The sequence below is a fragment of the Calidris pugnax genome, unplaced genomic scaffold, assembly GCF_001431845.1.
Source record: "Calidris pugnax isolate Ruff unplaced genomic scaffold, ASM143184v1 scaffold107, whole genome shotgun sequence".
NCBI lineage: Eukaryota > Metazoa > Chordata > Aves > Charadriiformes > Scolopacidae > Calidris > Calidris pugnax.
In genome coordinates this window covers 2,192,486-2,211,422 of record NW_015090901.1, presented here as the reverse complement: position 1 = coordinate 2,211,422, position 18,937 = coordinate 2,192,486, and the positions used below count along the sequence as shown (strand labels likewise).

At 43.9% G+C, this 18,937-nt stretch overlaps 3 protein-coding genes across 4 annotated transcripts; 2 read left to right on the top strand and 1 right to left on the bottom strand.

Annotated features, from left to right (window-relative positions):
- Positions 1 to 861: 861 nt before the first annotated feature.
- LOC106892033 (proto-oncogene Mas-like) lies at positions 862 to 6,279 on the bottom strand. The gene is made up of 2 exons (XM_014948901.1): positions 5,822 to 6,279; positions 862 to 2,233 (listed from the first exon to the last, which is right to left on the bottom strand). Exon 2 carries the CDS (start codon positions 2,210 to 2,212, stop codon positions 1,256 to 1,258), a length of 957 nt encoding a protein of 318 aa, XP_014804387.1. The 5' UTR covers positions 2,213 to 2,233; positions 5,822 to 6,279; the 3' UTR covers positions 862 to 1,255.
- Positions 6,280 to 9,292: 3,013 nt separating this feature from the next.
- LOC106891912 (olfactory receptor 4S2-like) lies at positions 9,293 to 13,846 on the top strand. The gene is made up of 2 exons (XM_014948742.1): positions 9,293 to 9,424; positions 12,875 to 13,846. Exons 1-2 carry the CDS (start codon positions 9,374 to 9,376, stop codon positions 13,844 to 13,846), a joined length of 1,023 nt encoding a protein of 340 aa, XP_014804228.1. The 5' UTR covers positions 9,293 to 9,373.
- A 3,188-nt stretch (positions 13,847 to 17,034) lies between these two features.
- Positions 17,035 to 18,937, top strand: LOC106891975 (olfactory receptor 4S2-like). 2 transcript variants are annotated; one of them, XM_014948823.1, is made up of 2 exons: positions 17,035 to 17,046; positions 18,014 to 18,937. In XM_014948823.1, exons 1-2 carry the CDS (start codon positions 17,035 to 17,037, stop codon positions 18,935 to 18,937), a joined length of 936 nt encoding a protein of 311 aa, XP_014804309.1. The 2 variants fall into 2 exon arrangements, with proteins under 2 accessions (XP_014804309.1, XP_014804308.1); XM_014948822.1 differs by lacking the exon at positions 17,035 to 17,046 and having other exon boundaries at positions 17,954 to 18,937.

Here is an 18,937-nt window from a genome sequence, read left to right as displayed (position 1 = left end):
TTGGATCTAGAGAGTAATTTTTTGCAAATTGTGGTATTTATTCACCTTTCTTCTCCTTCCTATTTCTTTCCCTGTCCTTGAATGTATTTCTGTTGATGGAGGAGATGTTAAAAGCCATGGTTCTTATCATCTGTCCTTCTTAAAGGAAGAAATTAGAACACCATGCATGCCGTAGTTAGGTGCAGATACTCTGTCCTGCACTGGAGGAGGCTAAATTAATATGCAGCTCCAGCCCTGTATTTCTTTGAAACACCAGAAAAGGGAGCATGTGACTCAGTGCATAAATCATAGAATCATAGAATGGTTAGAGCTGGGAGGGACCTTAAAGATCATCCAGTTCCAACCCCCTGCCCTGGGCAGGGACACCTCCCACCAGACCAGGTTGCTCAAAGCCCCATCCAGCCTGGCCTTGAACCCCTCCAGGGATGGGGCAGCCACAGCTTCTCTGGACAACCTGTTCCAGTGTTTCACCACCCTCATAGGAAAGAATTTTTTTCTAGTAGCTTAGCTAAATCTCCCCTCTTTCAATTTAAAACCATTACCCCTTGTCCTATCACTACATTCCCTGATAAAGAATCCCTCCCCATAGGGGCTGGAGCCCTTTCCTACTACATCACAACTCTATGGTGTGGAAACCTCCCTGGTTAACAGAAGAAACGAACTTCTAGGGCATGAACGGTTTCATTTGAAATTTTCACATTAGGAAGCGAAGAATCGTGTACTCTGTGAGCCACAAAAGGTTGCACGTGCTGCTGAGATACAGGTTTTTGAAATGAAGTGAGAGAGATATAGATTCTCCTTCCAGGAATTTCGTGACTCATTTCAACAAGAGGATGGGTTCCCATCTCATTTTCAGAGTTAAAAGTGACTGAGAATTTATGAATTTGCATTTTAGAGCACAACAATATCAGAGATTTATTGAGTGAGCTGCAAAATCTGAGTGGGATTCCCTTGAATCCCACTCAGACATCAAGACACCTCACCTTATCAAATTGAAATTACGGCCACTGAAAAGAAATTGGCACTTCTAACGTGGTCCTAATACAAGTCAGATAAATTATGTGTCCAGGTGCTTATGTGTTTTCACTGACCACAGATGGAACTTAAAATCACTAGCTAAAAGGTAGAAGTCTATAATGAAGATGCCAAAGGTTAGGTGAGAGAAAGCTTCCCCGGTACCTCAGAGTTCTTTGTTTCTGTAAACTATCATCCCTCAGCTCCAGACCAGTGCTACTGTGTTAGGCACAGCAGGGTACTAGGAGGACATGGTCATTGTGTCACGGGTTTCCCGTTCGTCTTTGTCGTCTGCTGAATCTTCAAAGGCTCTCTGGAATGCCAGCTTGAGGGTGAACTTGATTCTCCGATCCCTGTAGCTCCCCACAAGGAAGTAGATGACAGGGTTGAGACTGCTGTTCACACAGGACAGCACAAAGCCGATCTCCGGGGAGTAGAGGAATTTGTGGCCCAAGAAGTGAAAGAAGACCAGGACGCTCAGTGGCACAGCGAAAATGAGGAAGAAGAGGACGGTGAGCATGATGACAATGAAGAGCCTGCCTGTTCGGATGTTTTGGGAGCTGCACTTGACTCTGAGGAAGAGGGTCAGGCTGAAGAGCAGCATGAGGGGCGTGCAGAAGAGGAAGTCCAAGGTTCCAATGGCGATGAGCACAAGCTGGCAGCTCTTGGTAGTGGGTTGAGGGATACACAAAACATACCCCAGCGTGTTCAGTAGGAAGGAGAGACCCCAGAGCAGGCCGGAGATGATGCCGGACAAGAGCGTTGGGCGGTGGCTTCGGCACCAGATGGGACAAAGCACAGACAGGCACCGCTCAATGCTGATGGCCGTGAGGAGATACAAGCCGGTCCCATACATGAAAAGGTCCAGGAAGAGGAATATCCCAAACTGCACCCCCACGTTGAACTGCATCAGGTACTGAACCGACTCGATGGCGATGCAGAGGAGATACCCAAAGTCAGCAGCGGCCAGGTTCAGGATGTAGACTGTGAAGTGGTTTCTCCGGATGCGGAAGCCAAGGTACCAAAGGACCATGCCATTTCCCACCATCCCACAGGCAGCGCTGATGAGGCAGAAGCTCTCCATGAACTTGAGGACAGCATATGATGCCTCTGGCTTTCCCACAGCCCCACTGTGATTCGTACCATGAGCCTGGCTGGCTGCAGTTGGAAGGAAGATCAATGTAGCTGAAGAATTCATAATGAGGGACTTCAGAGAAACCTGTAAGCAGAGGAGAGAGGTGGTAACTCCAGTGTCATTTTCCCTCACGGTGATCTGGTGGTGTTTCTGGATTTGTTCTAATTCTTTGTCACCAGAGCTTGATTTAGGGAGGGATTGCCATGTTTGGACTCTGAGCACAGAGCGGTGTTCAAAGGCCAAGTATCTAAGGCCGAATTCTACATGACGTGTAGAAAAGGTTAGGTTGCAGTGTATTTCTCCCTTTCTAAATTAATTTCTAGAGGGTCCTTTTTGCAGTCAGCATTTACAAATTAACAAGCAATTATATCTTATCTTAATCATGTCTGAAAAGTACCTCTTGCCTGAATAAAAAGAGAACCCAGTGTTAACAACTCTGGGATAATTATCTTTGCTTCATGTCGCTAGATTTAGGTGAGACAAATCTTGCCAAAGGTGTGTGAAAGTTCTAGGCAATCAGCACAGAAGTTTAATTAGCATGAAAGCGGATCAGGTTTTGTCCTATGCGTATGCCCAGAAAACATGGTAGAGAGTACTCCAAATAGCTGGTATTTTTTTTATGTCCATGACTGATTTCTGTTTCAATAAAATGCAGTTTAATGTGGTACAGAGCTCTATGCACAGAAAATAAACAATTCAGTCTGACAGAGTCAGACCATAATAACATCCTTCTCAGAAAGAAACCATGAGAACCGTGTGTGGGACAAAATGTCTGACCCTCCCAGGAAATTGGAATTATGACTCAAATAATTCTTTCAACTCATTCCCCGAAGCAGCTCACTCTGCTTCTTCTTCCACCATGATACTGGGATCTGAATGAGAATCTTGACCCCAAAAAAATAGTTGAAAAATAAGATTTCACACCTTTTTTTTTTTTTTTTTTTTTTTTTCTTTTAGCATCTACCCAGTGACCGTGTTTCTGTACAAAAAAGGAGCAAAGTTCAGGAGAAGTAAGAGTACACAGTGGACATGAGAGGAGCTTATGACTTTGCTGTCAAACAGCTAAGCCAAAACAGATTGAAACTACAAGTATTTAGCTTGTCTCCCCCAGCCTGCACAAAGGGTGACCTGTGTTGCAGACATAGGGCCCATAAAGTCCATTTGCAGCAGTGCTGACTTCTAAGCGTTGACCCATTTTTGTTCCCTGTCCCTTCTGACAAAGAAGCAACATTGAATGGTGCAGTGCTTTGGATCCATGAAAGCACAGGCTTTCATGACTATTTCCCCCCTTTTTTTTTTTTTTTTTTGTCTGACAAGGTCAAACAACGTGACTGCCTTCCTCCCTCCTCACCAGCCATTAATTTTGATGTGAGAAGGTAGAGAAGTGTCTTAAAAAACAGAGGAACAAGTCAAAATGGGAAGAGCTGGGAAGATGTGAATCACGGAACAGTCTAACCAGCGTGAATAGTCTGTTCTCTCTTTGCAAAATGCTGCGCAGATGGGGACAGACTTCCATAAACAAGCAAAATCATGAAATCATAGATGAAGGAACGTCATGGTGAATGTGACGGATTTAATCATTATTGTTTTGTCTCAGCACCTCAGACACATTGCATGGATAGAGGCGAGATAAATGCCCAATGCAGGTCATTTCCTTGGCCAGATGATGGCCTGGAGCAACATAAACAATCTTGCTGCATTAGTCCTTGGAAGGCGCGTTCACCAGCATGTTGCTTGGTTGGGAATTCAGCTGGGACCGTTAAATCTGGTTTTCACCATTAAAAATGCAAACAGCTCATTTAACACCACCTTTAAAGCTCTGCCATTTGAATTAATGGAGGGTTACAAGCACCACCAATGATAATACATTTTATTCTACCTGTCTTCAGTAGGTGTCCAGCCACCTGCCCGTCTTTGCCAACTGCAGCTACATTGCAGAGTGCCAGCTTCAGCGAGAGTTATTAGTGCGTGGCCAGCTGAAGTTGGCTGAGGTGAATTCCACCCTCAACTTCACCAAGGCTTTGCAGGATGTGAAACCTTTAGGGGTGAGCGAAACCAGGGAGCTTCTGGCACCGCACCATACTCTTCTATAGGAAGCTGGATGATTCCATCCTTGGCTGCTACTGGACCTTGAGTGCTTCTAGCGTTAAGACTTAAGAGACGACTGGTCTCTAAAGAAAGAATTTCAGTACATATTGAGAGGAACTACGGAAAACAAACGTCATCATCTCCTTCAGAATGCTCAGAATCTCTGTTGCAATGCAGTTTCACAACAGGAACATGCCTTGGTTCAGACTCACCTTCTCTTTCCTTATCTGGGCCGAGCAGCTACTGCCTGACCAACCTCACCAGCAAAGCTGCCTCTTCCCTGAGCATCTGTAGCAAGCAAATTGAGAAGATACAGCCTGATGGCTTTGTTCACTTCCTCGCTACCTGCTTTTGGGGTGGCAGCAAATTGTCAGACCTTGATTCACAATAGCAAGCAGCTGGAGCAGCCTCTAATTCTGGCTTCAAGGCTGAATCACCATGGCTGATATGAGGAGAAAGGCAGAGCCAGTGGTTAAATGGTTTCCTAGCCTTTAGAAGACCCAATGCAGCACTGTCCTCTGCCACAAGCTATCTGAAGCAAATTTCCAATTGATTTGAAGAGGACACGAACATCTAAGTGTCACTTAAGCTCTCTCTGAGCCCACTCCAGCCTTCTGACCATGTGTTTTGGGAAAGCAGCAGCTCTTCTAACCTCCCTGCAGCAGCCACCTCCAGAAGGTGATTGACCCCATCCTCCAGAAGCGTGTCTCTCTCCAACAGACATTCAGGGAATCAAGCTAACCTAAGCCTGTCAAGCATATTTCCTAGTGTTAAATGACATTGTCCTGTGCCATTGATCATATCGCCAGGTACAGATATGGCTGTAATGGACACTGTGTGGATAAATGGCAAAACATCAATAATTTTACCTTCCACTGTGATGCAAGTGAAGGAATCCTTCTCTGACTTCTGTAGAACACGGAAAAGAATACTGAAAAAAGTCACTCACAGTTCTCTGATCATTTATTACCTTGGAAACACTGATTTCTTCTTGTCTCCAAGACACATTTGTGTCTCCAAGAAACATTCAAGATGTGAGCCTACTTCCTTAATGAAACTAATTAATGAAAGCTTGCATCAAACAGTAGCAAGCTGAGTCTAGGTAGTCTTCTCTCTTGAGATTAAACGTCCTTCCTGTGATTTGCATGCTGACTACCATGCAGTTCTTGTGGCAGATGTCAGTCTAAACAACCTTGACGCCACAAAGACATTTTAGACTATGGACACAAAGTTATGATGTCATATTTTCTTGGCTAATTTTGAGCAATCGTTTAAGACCAAAACTTCTAATCCTATGTCTCTGAATAATGGTATCTTGTATTACAGAGTTGTATTTAGAGCAATTCAATAGCACTTGTTCAAGGAAAAAGGTCCCCAGAATGAAGCTCTCCTTATCTTGAAAATGATCAAGACAATTTCTTTCCTATAGTTAATTTCTAACCATCAGGAGAAGAAAATTTCCTCCTTTTTCTCCTTTCCGTCCAATTTTTTTCCTCCTCCCTTCCCCTCACCATCTCTCCAAAAGCACGACAGGAAGCATGGGATGCAGTGCACCGACAAAGATACCATCTAGAAATTTCTCACCTTTTTGTGGATTCCTTGGAATTTCAGTGACCGATTTGCAGCAGCTGCCTTGTGTGGGTCCTCTGGGTACAATTGTCACCTGAGTTCTGTGACATAGGGTCCAGAGATAATCCTTGTGTCGTACTGTAGCGTTGGGCTAGTTGGACACTGTTTAAAAAGCTGTGGTCTTTTCAACGTGACATCCGACAGCCAGCCAATCACTCTCTTGGGCAAATATCGTGGTCACTTAGATTAGAACCACTTCCCCCTTCCTTCTTCCTACAGAACCTATCAGTGTGATGTTTCTACTTCTCCCTTCTTCAGCCAGTCTGACAATACAAAGAAAATAAGAATTGTCTGTGCGAAATTATACCTTGCCCCTTGCACCGATGCTTTGTTTCCTGCTCCTGTCCCTGAGCTGCTCTGGTTTCACAGACCTTGAAGAAGATGCCTTACTGCTGCTGAGGGTCACAGAGATTGAGAAATGGTCAGTCCTCTTCCATAATGCCTGCTGACAGTTTCACAACATCCCACAGCACAACTTCTCATTCCCCAAGAGCCTATTGTCCCTGCTAAACTGGCCTGAACACCCCCATCACCACCGAGTGGCCTCTTCTGACCCACAGCCTCTCCCAGTGCAAGTTACCACCCTACTTAGTGCCTACTGCTTCACACAACCTTTCCTAGAGGAGGGTTCACCCAACCTCCATAGCCTTACACCACACCTCCGAAGCTACAACTGCCCAAACTCTGCTTGTGCTGCCTTTGATGCCTAGTGCCTGCTTCTGATGTCAGGACATCAGAAGACAACTTTCAAGGCAACTTCACGCCCCACAGTATCACCACCTGCCACTTCACACTGTCTTTCAGCACAGTCCTTCACCACACCTCCCATTTCACAAAATCCCTCCAGACAGCTTCCAGCCTTGTGCCTTCCATTTCCAGTTTCACAACCTCTCCTCCCCAAACAGTGCCTCAGCCCCGTCCTTCCCACCATCAAATTCACATCTCTTCACCACCTCACCTCAATGTCAAGACAGCCCCTTGCCAGCATTCACTACCCAACCACAACACCTCAGTCATCTTCTCACAATGCACAATCCTTCCATGTGCATGAGCTACCACCACCATGATGTCCAGATCCACCTGCCAAAGTAAGTGGAGTGAAAACAGAAAAAACACCTTTCTCCTTTTCTGGCTGTAAGCACGTCTTTAGAGGAAACTATTTTGTAACAGGAGATACCAGCGACTCTTATTTTGGGCTTGTGCATGAAGTCACTTTTGCTAGTCCATTTGGCTAGGGAAACAAAAGGACATGAGTATGACGCTGGCCAAATTGCTGCCATGTGTGTCAGTGGGTACGAAAACTGGCAGATCTGGCCCAAATGAGTTTAGCAGGCGAGATACCCGGTGGTTCATCTTTAGCTGCTTCTGTCATTTTTTGTTCCTCTTCCTTTCCCAAAGATTGTAAGACTGTTTTTACTTTCTTACCCAATACTCTATTTCCTATAGTGACTACTCTTAACCCTTATTAACCTGGCCAGGAGTCCAGGCTCCAGTGTAAGATGATCTTTAAATTACAGGACTATTTTCATCCAGAGCAGTATTTAACCTCCTCATTAATTTGGGGATTTTCATATGCACTGCATAGATCATTGGGATTCCATGTTGGGAGAGGGTTAGATTACCTTGGCTGTTATTGGATCATTCTAAATTTCAAGAAATGTCAGGAAAGTAACAGGTAATGGATGAAATGACTTGTTTATTGACACCCATAAGTCAGAACTAAAAATACACAGTAGACTTCAGAGCAGTGATGAGTCCGAGTTGAACTGCTGCATGAATTGGCATATCCATTCACTTTATTGTGTTTCATTTCATAGATTCACCTTTGGCTGCAGAAGTTTAAAGTTAAGAAAAATGAGGCTTGTCTTGACAGCAAGATTGCATAGAACCAGGATGGTTTGGGTTGAAAGGCACCTTTAAAGATCATTGAGTTCCAGCCCTCTACCATGGGCAGGGATGCCTCCCACCAGACCAGGTTGCTCAAAGTCCCATCCAGCCTGGCCTTGAGCCCCTCCAGGGATGGGGCAACCACAGATTCTCTGGGCAACCTAGGCCAGTGTCTCACCACACTCATCATTTCTTCCTTGTGTCAATGTAATTTCTTCCTTGTGTCCAATCTAAATTTACTCCCTTTCAGTTTAAAACCATTGCCCCTTGTCTTGTCACTATGGGCCTTGTTGAAGAGCCGTTCTCTGTCTTTCTTATGACCCCCTGTATACATTGAAAGGCTACAAGAGGGTCTGGAGGAGTCTTCTCTTCTTACCGTCTTCATAAGAGAGATGTTCCAGCTTTGGATCATATTTGTGGCTCTCCTCTGGACCCACTCTAGCAGGTCTATGTTTGTCTCATACTGAGGACTCCAGGGTTGGACACACTACTCCAGATGGGGTCTCACCAGACAGGGAGAATCACCTCCCTCAACCTGCTGGTCTCACTTCTTTTTATGGATCCCAGGATACGATTTGCTTTCTGGGCTGCAAGACCACATTGTCGACTTATGTTGAATTTTTCATCCACCAGTATCCCCAGGTCCTTTTCTGCAGGGCTGTTCTCAATACCTTCATCCCCCAGTCTGTATTGATAGTGGGAACTGCCCCGACCCAGGTGCATGACCCTGTACCTGACCTTGCTGAACTTCATGAGGTTCTCATGGGCCCACTCCTCAAGCCTGTTAAGATCATTCAGATGGCATCGTTTCCCTCAAGTGTATCAGCTGCACCACTCAGCTTGGTGTCATCTGCAAACTCACTGAGGGTGCAACTCGATCCCACTGGCTATATCAATGATGAAGATATTAAATAGTATTGGTCCCACTGTTGACCCTTGAGGGACACCACTCATTGCTGGTTTCTACCTAGACATCAAGCCATTGACTGTAACTCTCTGGATGCAACTTTTGTTCAAATTCTAGATGTTTATTTTAAACCTAACCCCATCCTAAAATCAGGTCTGAGGTAGATCAGGTGAGTCAATTTCTGGAAAGATCTATTTCTTTCCATAGGAGAGCCCAGAGTGACAAAGACTCAATTCAGCTGACTTCCGTAGGTGTAAAAGAGCTGACTTCCTCCCTCGGTTTCCCCATTTATAAAAGAAGGAATTTTTTTACTTACTCTGCAATTCACCAACCTTTGCAAGAACATGCAAATTCTTGCGAGAAGCTTTATTCACTGGATTGCCAGTGATGAAATTTCATGCAAAATAGGACTTGAAAGGTCATCAAGAAGTAACCCAGATCATCTGCTGTCTCTTTGAAAACTTGAGCACAGCCACTACTGAGAGAAGTGTGCTTGAAGACTATTGTGACAGGTAACCATTACCATCACCAGAGCATGGCACCTCTCTCACTACTAGAAATCTCTCTAACTCTTTTAAAATGAAGATTTGGTGTTTATGTGTTTTCTTTCAGAATACAGGAAGATGTGAAGTACCTGTTTTATATAACTCACAATGCTCTAAAGCCAAAACAGTGGGTCTAATGGGCCTCTACACTTGAGAGAACCATAAAACATGGCTTTCCCCAGAGAAGCTGTGGATGCTCCATCCCTGGAGGTGTTCAAGGTCAGGTTGGACAGGGCTTTGAGCAACCCGGTCTTGTAGGAGGTGTCCCTGCCCATGGCAGGGGGTTGGAACTGGATGATCTTTAAGGTCCCTTCCAACCTGAACCATTCTATGATTCTGTGACTCTGGAAAGGATTAACTGGACTAGGTCGCTGCACATCATTGTCCAGTTTTGTATTCCGTTAATCCATTGGCTGTACTGGAGAAATCCTGAAATGCTTTCATAATACCATTATCACGGACTGATGGCTATTTCTCTAATACATCTTTGTTTGAAGTTCTCATTGAGGACAGAATCAATTTCTCCTCCTTTAGCCCTTTCTTTCGTGCCTTCCTTTCATTAAGCCTCCTCACCTCCCTCCTCCAGCCCCAAGAGCCCTTCAGGTGGGAGATTTCCTTGGAGATGGTTACAGAGTGCTACTTAAACAGTTTTCTTCTCAGCCTTCTTTCTCCTGCCGGGTTGGGAACGCATCTTTCAGTGCACACAGGCCAGGCCAGGCCAGGCTATCCAGACAGCCCATCAAAGTGCTTCTCACATTGGCAGGAAAGCGATACAGAAAAACAAGAAATTAAATTAGATGGGATTGCACAGTAAAAGGCACATCCTAAGGAAGCGTTGGAAACTTTCCAGAAGCCATTCTAAGTTCTTTAAACACTCTGTGCTCTAACACATTCCTACCAGGGAAGGCAGGTGTTGAGGAGATAAAATCATACACCCCTTACTCAAAAAATTAGATCTCCAAGCACAGAGGAGGTAAGTTTTCCAGGTTCTCTGGATTCTTTTTTTTCTGTTTTTTTTTTTTTTCCTTTCTTCTTTTCTTTTCCTGATTTCCTTTCCTCTTTTCTTTCCCTTCTTGAATAGATGTGAAAATACAAAAAGAAATTTTCTCTAAATTTGTCAACTGTCTGTGGCTGGAACCGTGCACAGAGCTAGTTCTGTAGTCCCAGATTAGGTTATTTTATTATTTTGTTTCCCATTAACCACCTGAGATTTTAGGGAAGAATGCTTTTAATAAGGAGATGGTGTAATTTCTCATTCTTTTTGAAATGTTAGCAGTCCACATTGGTTTTATGTTATTTTGCAGTTGATTGCAGTACATCATATACCTCTAGTCTCTCCCTGAAAAGATACTTGTAGAAGAGACATAACTTGTGTGAATCGTCTACTGAAGTAGTTGTTCTAGTCATCCTCTTAGAGACAGCAGAAAGAAATAGGCCCCTCCAGCATGTAATTCATCACATCTTTAAGTAGACACCTTAGGCTGGTCATGAATTGCCCGACAAAGGCAGAAAAGTTGTTCAGCCTGGAGAAGAGAAGGTTCTGTGAAGACCTTAGAGCCATTTCCAGTTCCTAAAGGGTCTCCAGGAAAGCTGGGGAGGGACTTTTTACAAGGGCATGTAGTGGTAGGATGAAGGGTAGAGGCTTCAAACTGGAAGAGGGCAGAATTAGATGAGATCTCAGGAAAAAATTTTTCACTCTGAGGGTGGTGAGACACTGGCCCAGGTTGCCCCGAGAAACTGTGGCAGCCCCATCCCTGGAGGGCTTCAAGGCCAGATTGGATGGGGCTTGGGGCAACCTGGTCTAGTGGGAGGTATCCTTGCCCAGGGCAGGGGGGTAGAATGAGATGGTCTTTAAGGTCTTTAAGTCTACAGTTGGACTCGATGATCTCAGAGTTCTTTCCAAACATGAAGATTCTGTGATTCTGTCCCTTCCAATCTGAACCATTCTCTGATTCTGTGATTTTTATTTTTTTTTTTAAGATATATCAGAAAATGAATTATCCATGTAAATTTTACCCCCTTCTTGAATATCTTTTACCTACTGGTGGTACAGTTGTAAGCACAGTAAAAGTCCCTAACTTTCCCAACTTCCTCTCTAGGCTTTGCTTGGTGGGTTTGAGAGCAATTTTGGTTTTTCTCCATTTCACTGCTTCCTGCGGATGCTTAATCAGTTTTTGCCTGCACAAGACTTTCTGATTTTGCTGTCATTTTAAATAGGTGCCAGATAACATGAATTAATAGAAAGGTTTCACAGATCTGCTCAGATCACATGTGCAAACAGGAAGCTGCTTGCGTTGTCATTGGGCAGGACTTGCAGTGGTGATTTTTAACAGCAGTCGATTGGGAATGTTTTGTTACTGGGATGAATCCCATACAGCTGATATTTTGTTTCTAAGAGGTGCCTATTTTTGGTTAAACTCTGTAAAGACTTTAATCTGGTGGTTTCTAGGCTTCTTTGACCAAAGCAACTCTGGTCTCTGGGTGCATAATGCCAAATTGATAATGTTAAGGACTGAGTTTTTTTAAAGGTGTGGATTATTTATTTACTAGTGATGTGTACTGCTCCGGGGGGGCTACAGCTGGAACAGCCCAAACCAAAGAAGGCCCACATTCACACTGGAACGTGACCATGTCTGAAAAGAGAAACTGTAGAGGTGTAGAAATGCCTAGAAATAAGGAGTGCAGGCACAGCATACCCAAAAGACAGGCATGGCATTATGGAAACCTCTGATCTGCTTTCAGGGGACAAAAAGTTAACTTTTGTGAAATTAACTTTACCCTGGTGATGTTAATTTACTTATGCTCCTCTTAATGGAAAAACAAAGGGTTCTGTAAAGGACCTTGGTTTAGCTGTTCTGCCAATAGGCAGACTTCAACCACCAGCTAGATTGGCTTCACTAAACAGAAATTAACCCTTGAGAATATCCCCCAGAGTGTATCACAAATCAGTATAAAGTAAAATTCATACAATGCTGCATCAAAAGATCTGAAATGATGATCCTTTCATCCTTCCTTCCTCTCAAAGGAACATTGCTGAGATTTAGAGAAAGCTAAATACTCACGTAAGTCATATATGAAATTGATTGTTGTTTTCACCATGATAGATAATTTCCCCAGAATTCCTTGTTCAGCCCATGAAGCTGCAAATTTATGTTTCAAAATGTATATATGCATGAGATTCTTTTTTTCTCTGAGTGGTTTCATTTAATTTTCTCTGAACAACAATTCAAAGATAATTTTTAGTTGTAAAATAATTCAGCATTTCAAGGAATACTTCCAGATGTTTTTAAAGGCACTGCTTTTACAAAGGTTGTTATCATGGACTTGGTCTACACTGAGGGCAAATGTGCTTTAAAGAATCTGTAGCCCGAGGTGATAGCTCTGGCTTTGCTCTTATTACACCAGCCATAGATCCAGCCCTTCAAAATCCTGGAGGACCAGGATGGAGGGACGTATTACAGTGAGGTAACAACCATGGCTGAAGTCTCATGCAAGGAGAACTAAAAACCTAGGGGGTGGAAGAAAAAAAAAACCAAGAAAACCACTTTGTAAGCTTAATACTAATCCTCTACATTTCTTAGTCTGTGTGCACTTCTCCTAAAGAATTCATTATTAATAATGAAAAAAAACCCTCATGAATCACTTGTCTTTATTTTTCCATGTGCCTAGGCTTGTACATTGCATCTCACCACCCAACTGATTGACATGGAGAATGCAAGCAATGTGAAGGAGTTCATTCTTCTGGGCCTCTCAGAGAATCAGGGGGTGCAGAAAATATTTTTTGTGATGTTTCTGTTCTTCTACATTATTATTTTGGCAGGAAATCTGCTCATTGTTATCACTGTAATTAGCAGTCAACGTCTGAACTCCCCCATGTATTTCTTCCTTTGCTACCTGTCCTTTGTAGATATCTGTTACTCTTCCGTCACAGCTCCCAAAATGATTGCCGACTTCCTTGTCGAAAATAAAACCATCTCCTTTGTGGGTTGCATAGCTCAGCTGTTTGGGGTGCATTTCTTTGGCTGCACGGAGATCTTCATCCTCACGGTGATGGCCTACGATCGCTATGTTGCCATCTGCAGACCTCTCCACTACACCACCATCATGACCAGGCGCGTGTGTGGTCAGATGGTCATCAGCTCGTGGGTAGGAGGCTTCCTGCACTCCATAGTGCAGACTCTTCTAACCACTCAGCTCCCCTTCTGTGGCCCTAACAAAATTGACCACTACTTCTGTGATGTCCACCCCCTACTACAACTGGCCTGTACCAACACCTACGCTGTGGGCGTGATCGTCGTGGCCAACAGCGGAATGATAACTCTGAGCTGTTTCTTCATCCTGGTCATGTCCTACCTTGTCATCCTGCTTTCCTTGAAAAGTCAAACATTGGAAGGGCGGTACAAGGCCCTCTCCACCTGTGGGTCCCACCTTACTGTGGTCATTCTCTTCTTTGGGCCGTGCACCTTCATCTACATCCGTCCATCCAGCCATCTGTCGGAGGACAAGAGCGTGGCAGTGTTTTACACCGTCATCACCCCCATGCTCAACCCACTCATCTACACGCTAAGAAATGGGGAGATGAAGAGTGCCATGAGAAAACTGTGGAGTGGAAAAGTGGGAAGTGGAAAGGGCAAGGTGTAGAGCTGTGATAACGTTTCCAAAGGGTTGGAGAAAATCAAGCACGGGATCTCTTTTGTGAAAACTCCCCCCAGAACTGCCTTTCAAAGAAGAGCTTGCTGTTAGTTCCTGCTGTAATTAGGAAGACACTGAAGGTTCATTTTTTAATTTGAAAGATTTTGTGAACTCTGTGACAAGCAGCCATTCCCTTTCTGTTCTTTTGTCAACCAGCGCAGACTCAGACCTGGGGTTTCTGAGCACTAACTGAAACACCAGAGTTTAAATAAATACGGTGAAAAATACTGAAAATGTTGCCCAGGTAGAGCATCCTATTACTCAAGAATAAACTTTCATAGGAACTCCGTCTGCTTTGTGGTCCATTCAGCTGGGAAAGAGAGGAATATGGTCACCTGCTGCTGGAAACAGAGGGTCCTTTCTGCTTGCAGAACTGAGGACCACATTGTGGTATCTTGAAGCCACAGGTTAGCAAATAAAAACCTGATATTGAGTGCTAGTTGGGTCACTTTCTGATGCAGGTGACAGGAGGAGAAGCTTCTCCCCTTCCTCTGCCAGTGCAACAGATCCTTTCTGCAGTGGTCAAAGTCAGGTTGGATGGAGCTTTGAGCAACCTGATCTAGTGAAAGGTGTCCCTGCCCATGGTAGGGGGGTTTGGGCTAGATGATCTTCAAAGGTTCCTTCCAACCCAAACTGTTCTGTAATTCTATCTTCTTCTCCTGTCACTGATGCCATCCTCCCAACCATCCCCTCTATGCTTCAGCTCTGACTCAGGTGTTTTCGTTTAATGTTTAGACTAATACACAATCATAGATCTAATGAAAGACACCTTGCTGAAGGTAAGAAATGAAGGAGTCACAAAAGAAGGGATTTGTGACACAGTTTCATGTGTCAATGGAAAAAAAATAATTATTCAGGAACTATTCCAGTATGCAAGGCAAATCCTACCCCAACAGAACACATTTACACACCCACACAAGGGAAGAAGGGGAGACCTTATTGTTCTCCACAACTCCCTGAAAGGAGGGTGTAGAGAGGTATGGGTTGGTCTCTTCTCCCAAGTCACTTGCGATAGGACAAGAGAAAATGGCCTCGAGTTGCGCCAGGGGAGGTTAAGATTGGGTATTAGGAAAAATGTTTACACTGAAAGGGTTATTAAAAATTGGAATGGGCTGCCCAGGGAAGTGGTTGAGGCACCATCCCTGGAGTTATTTAAAAGACGGGTTGACATAGTGGTTAGTGACGTGGTTTAGTGATGGGCTTTATCAGAGTTAGGTTGATGGTTGGACTAGATGATCTTAAAGGCCCCTTCCAACCTTGACAATTCTCTGATTCTGTGATTCTAAGAAGCATGTTTTCCATGGAAACAGCTGGTACACCTACTATTGCAGGAGGGAAGAGAAGAAACATGAGGATGAAAGACCAAGCCAGTGTGATGCCAGTCAAAGCTGTCACAAGGTGACAAGCCATAGCAGCTCAGGGTCTCCACCCAAGGAGCCACAGTGAGACAAGAGGCCCTCGTCCCTACCTTGCCCACAGAAAACCACCAGATCAGCTGAGTGAGGAAGGAAAAAAACTGCTTGGTGCCATTTGAAAGTAAGTGAAGCACTTTTATTTCTTCACCTACATTCCCTATAAACACCCACACCTGTGTTACACCTCAACATGACTTAAGTAGGATTCAAGGTTACAAGGTGTTCCCAGCCCAAGCTAGGGCTTATAGCTTTGTATATATACACACAAAATTGTGTATATATATATTAAAAATAGATTTATTTTTTTTATGCTTTGGGGGTGACCACACGTTGGTTGTTTTTTTTCTGGACGTCTCACTTTTGGGTGCTGCTGGGTAAATATTCCACCACAGCGTATGGAAAGTGTTACTGAAAACCACATCAGGCTCCTCTACACTTACTTCAGTAAGAATTCTTAGAACTCAATACCCGGCCTAAAGAGTTGCTTCTGTGTTTTGCATTGTCTCAGTACAAATACCCGGTAAGCAGTGAGAACTAACCACAAACCTTTCTAAATTTTTGACTTAACCTACTGGTTTACTTCTTGTTTCAAATTTGTGCAGCAGATGTCTAAGGCACAGTTGCGATATTTCCTTTGCGTGCTGTCAACATACAATGGTAAGAACAAGTCAATAACAAGTAAGAACACATATGAGAAATATTAGCTTAGGGCAGAAAGCAGAATTTTCATCAATGTCCTGTGACATCTTTAGTTCAAGAATATTTGATTGCAAAGGGAAGGTGAATATAAATCTTGCAAGTGGCCAGGTGTGATGTTTATTTGAACCAGAAATTCTTCCGGAAGAAATACATGTCCAATAATCTATTTATCTGGACAGCATTAAAAAGCCAGCCAGCAAACAAGCAAGTAAGCAAACCCACGTGCAATGTGAGAGTCTGGATGACCACACTCCAACATCACTCTCCAGAGACTACCCCAAGAGCCATCCAAAGGACAATTTTTAGCTCCTTGTCCACTGATGATTTCTGACAAAACATCTTATGCCTCTGGGATCTCATTACTCCTCAGAGTCTTGTGCTTCTGCTGTGTGATTTACTTTAAATATTTCTGCTATGATTTCCCCAGCTTGTGAGAGATAGTTGTTCTTGTAGGTGCTCTTGGAAGTTGCTTTTCACAGAATGAGAAATGCAGAAGGAGAGTCGGGCTGTTCTTTTCTGTAGGTTTCAGAATTGGCAGGGGTGTGGGCTGCTTTCACAACATCTAAGCAGCTGAGACCTTCTGAAGAAAGCAGCTAAAGTGGTCAGAGGAGGAACAGCAATTGAACTCTCTGCAAATATGAACTGTGTAAGTTTTCTGATGTTGTTCCTTTGCTTTGTTCAAGCGTGACTGAAATCCTACCTTTAAAAATAGTCATTTCTGGTGAGTGACTTTTGTGAGGTCCATTTCAAGAATTATTAAAAAAAAAAATCAATTACGGATCTTTCAGCCTTTGTTTCAGTTGCTGCCTTACTTGTTTGGTTTTTTTCCCCAGTTATATGCTGTTTCCAGAAAGATCTGTCAAAAGGACATTGTGTCCTCTCGGTGTTACAGAGAGGACTCAGGAACTGATGACAGCAATTCCTATATGCTCAGCCTTACATTGTCTGAGTTGTGTATGTCAGGCAATTCTGGTCATGACACACACACACTCTGGTGTTCCCCATGGTGCTTCCCCTCTGCTGATGGAGATAGGGGTGGAGACAACTGAGGAGACTTTCCTCTGCTGAGGAGTAGCCAGTAGGTGAGGCAGAGAGTTCAGGAGAAAGAAAGGAGTATCGTGTGGTTGTCAGATAGAATTCAGACCACCAAGGGGTCACCTTTGCTACCCCTGTCTCCATGGATGAATTGAATGCTAGTGACACTTGTGTGCTGCATGGGAACGCTGCAAAGTGAATTCATGGGTGTTGGTGTGCAAAGGAGGGTCATTAGTGGTGCATTCATTAACCCACTGTCACTACAGGTGTGTTTATGAGGTGTTCCACACTACAGGTGTCCAGCACCTGGGTGAGGTGTACAAACCCCTGCTAACGCATCATTAATGCAAATTAGCTCCAGATTAGCTCATTCATGTACCGTAAGAAAGGCGGCCCAAGAAAACACTGGCCAGTTCTTTCTGCGACTGGACTTACTCAGGTCTGTCACAATGGGAGAGATAACAAGGAGGAGTTCTGCTGCATTCCTTTAGGGGACTGAAAAGGAGAGTATGAACACTGCTCGAAAAAGGACCTTCCTCAAGCCATGATCCAGGTGTTGAGACTTGAATTATAGCCACGCTATCTCTTTTGGTCAACTTTTATTTCCAAATCAACCTTATAAGGTAAAAGTGGGGGACCTGGTAATTAGTCTTCTTTTTTAAAAAATGCGAAAGGGAGAACTAGGATTCCTGAGGGTATTATTTCTACTACTCTCTTTAAATAAATAATCTGCACTTGTGATTATCTATGTCAATAATACATTCTGATCTGGATATTCCCTGTTATTTCTTGAGGGAAGCATTGACTTTGCATGGAAACCGTCCCAAAAAGTCAGCAAAGGAAATACGTTTAATATTTAATATATCAGTGATCAGTATGTATGTGTACTGATAATGTCCCACGTCTAATGCCATAGCTGGTGTCTGTTTTCTCTGCTTCAGGTCCTCTCTACATGGTGTCTTTAGAGAACAAACCCAATGTGACGGAGTTCATCCTCCATGGACTGACACAAGATAAGACAGTAGCAAAAGTGTTCTTCTCATTGTTCTTACTCTTCTATGCCACTATCATTCTTGGAAACCTGCTTATCATCGTTACTATAAAGACAAGTGGACAGCTGAACTCTCCCATGTACTTCTTCCTGAGCTACTTGTCTTTTTTAGACATCAGTTATTCTACTGTCACAGCCCCCAAACTCATTCATGACCTCCTTGTTGAGAAGAAGACCATCTCTTTTGGGGGCTGCATAGCTCAACTCTTTGCGGGCCATTTCTTCGGGTGCGCCGAGATCTTCCTTCTCACAGTGATGGCCTATGATCGTTGCATTGCTATATGCAAGCCACTTCATTACACAAATATTGTCAACAAGCGTGTCTGTGCCTGGTTGGTGGCAGCTTCTTGGGTAGGAGGCTTCGTGCACTCCATGGTGCAGACCCTGCTGGTCGTTCAGCTGCCGTTATGTGGGCCCAATGAGATCGACCACTATTTCTGTGATGTTCACCCTTTACTGAAGCTGGCCTGCACTGACACCTACATCGTTGGCGTCACTGTGGCTGCCAATAGTGGTGTGATTTCCCTGAGCTGTTTTGTTGTTCTTGTTGTGTCCTATGCTGTTATTTTGGTTTCTTTGAGGACACGCTCTTCTGAAGGGCGCCTCAAAGCACTCTATACCTGTACCTCCCACATCACTGTTGTGGTTCTCTTCTTTGGGCCATGCATTTTCATCTATATGCGCCCATCCACCACCTTCTCAGCTGACAAGATGGTCTCTGTGTTCTACACCATCATCACGCCTATGCTCAATCCCTTGATCTACACCCTCCGAAATGGAGAGGTGAAAAACGCCATGAAAAAGTTGTGGAGCAGAAAAGTGAGGTGGAGTGAGCAATGA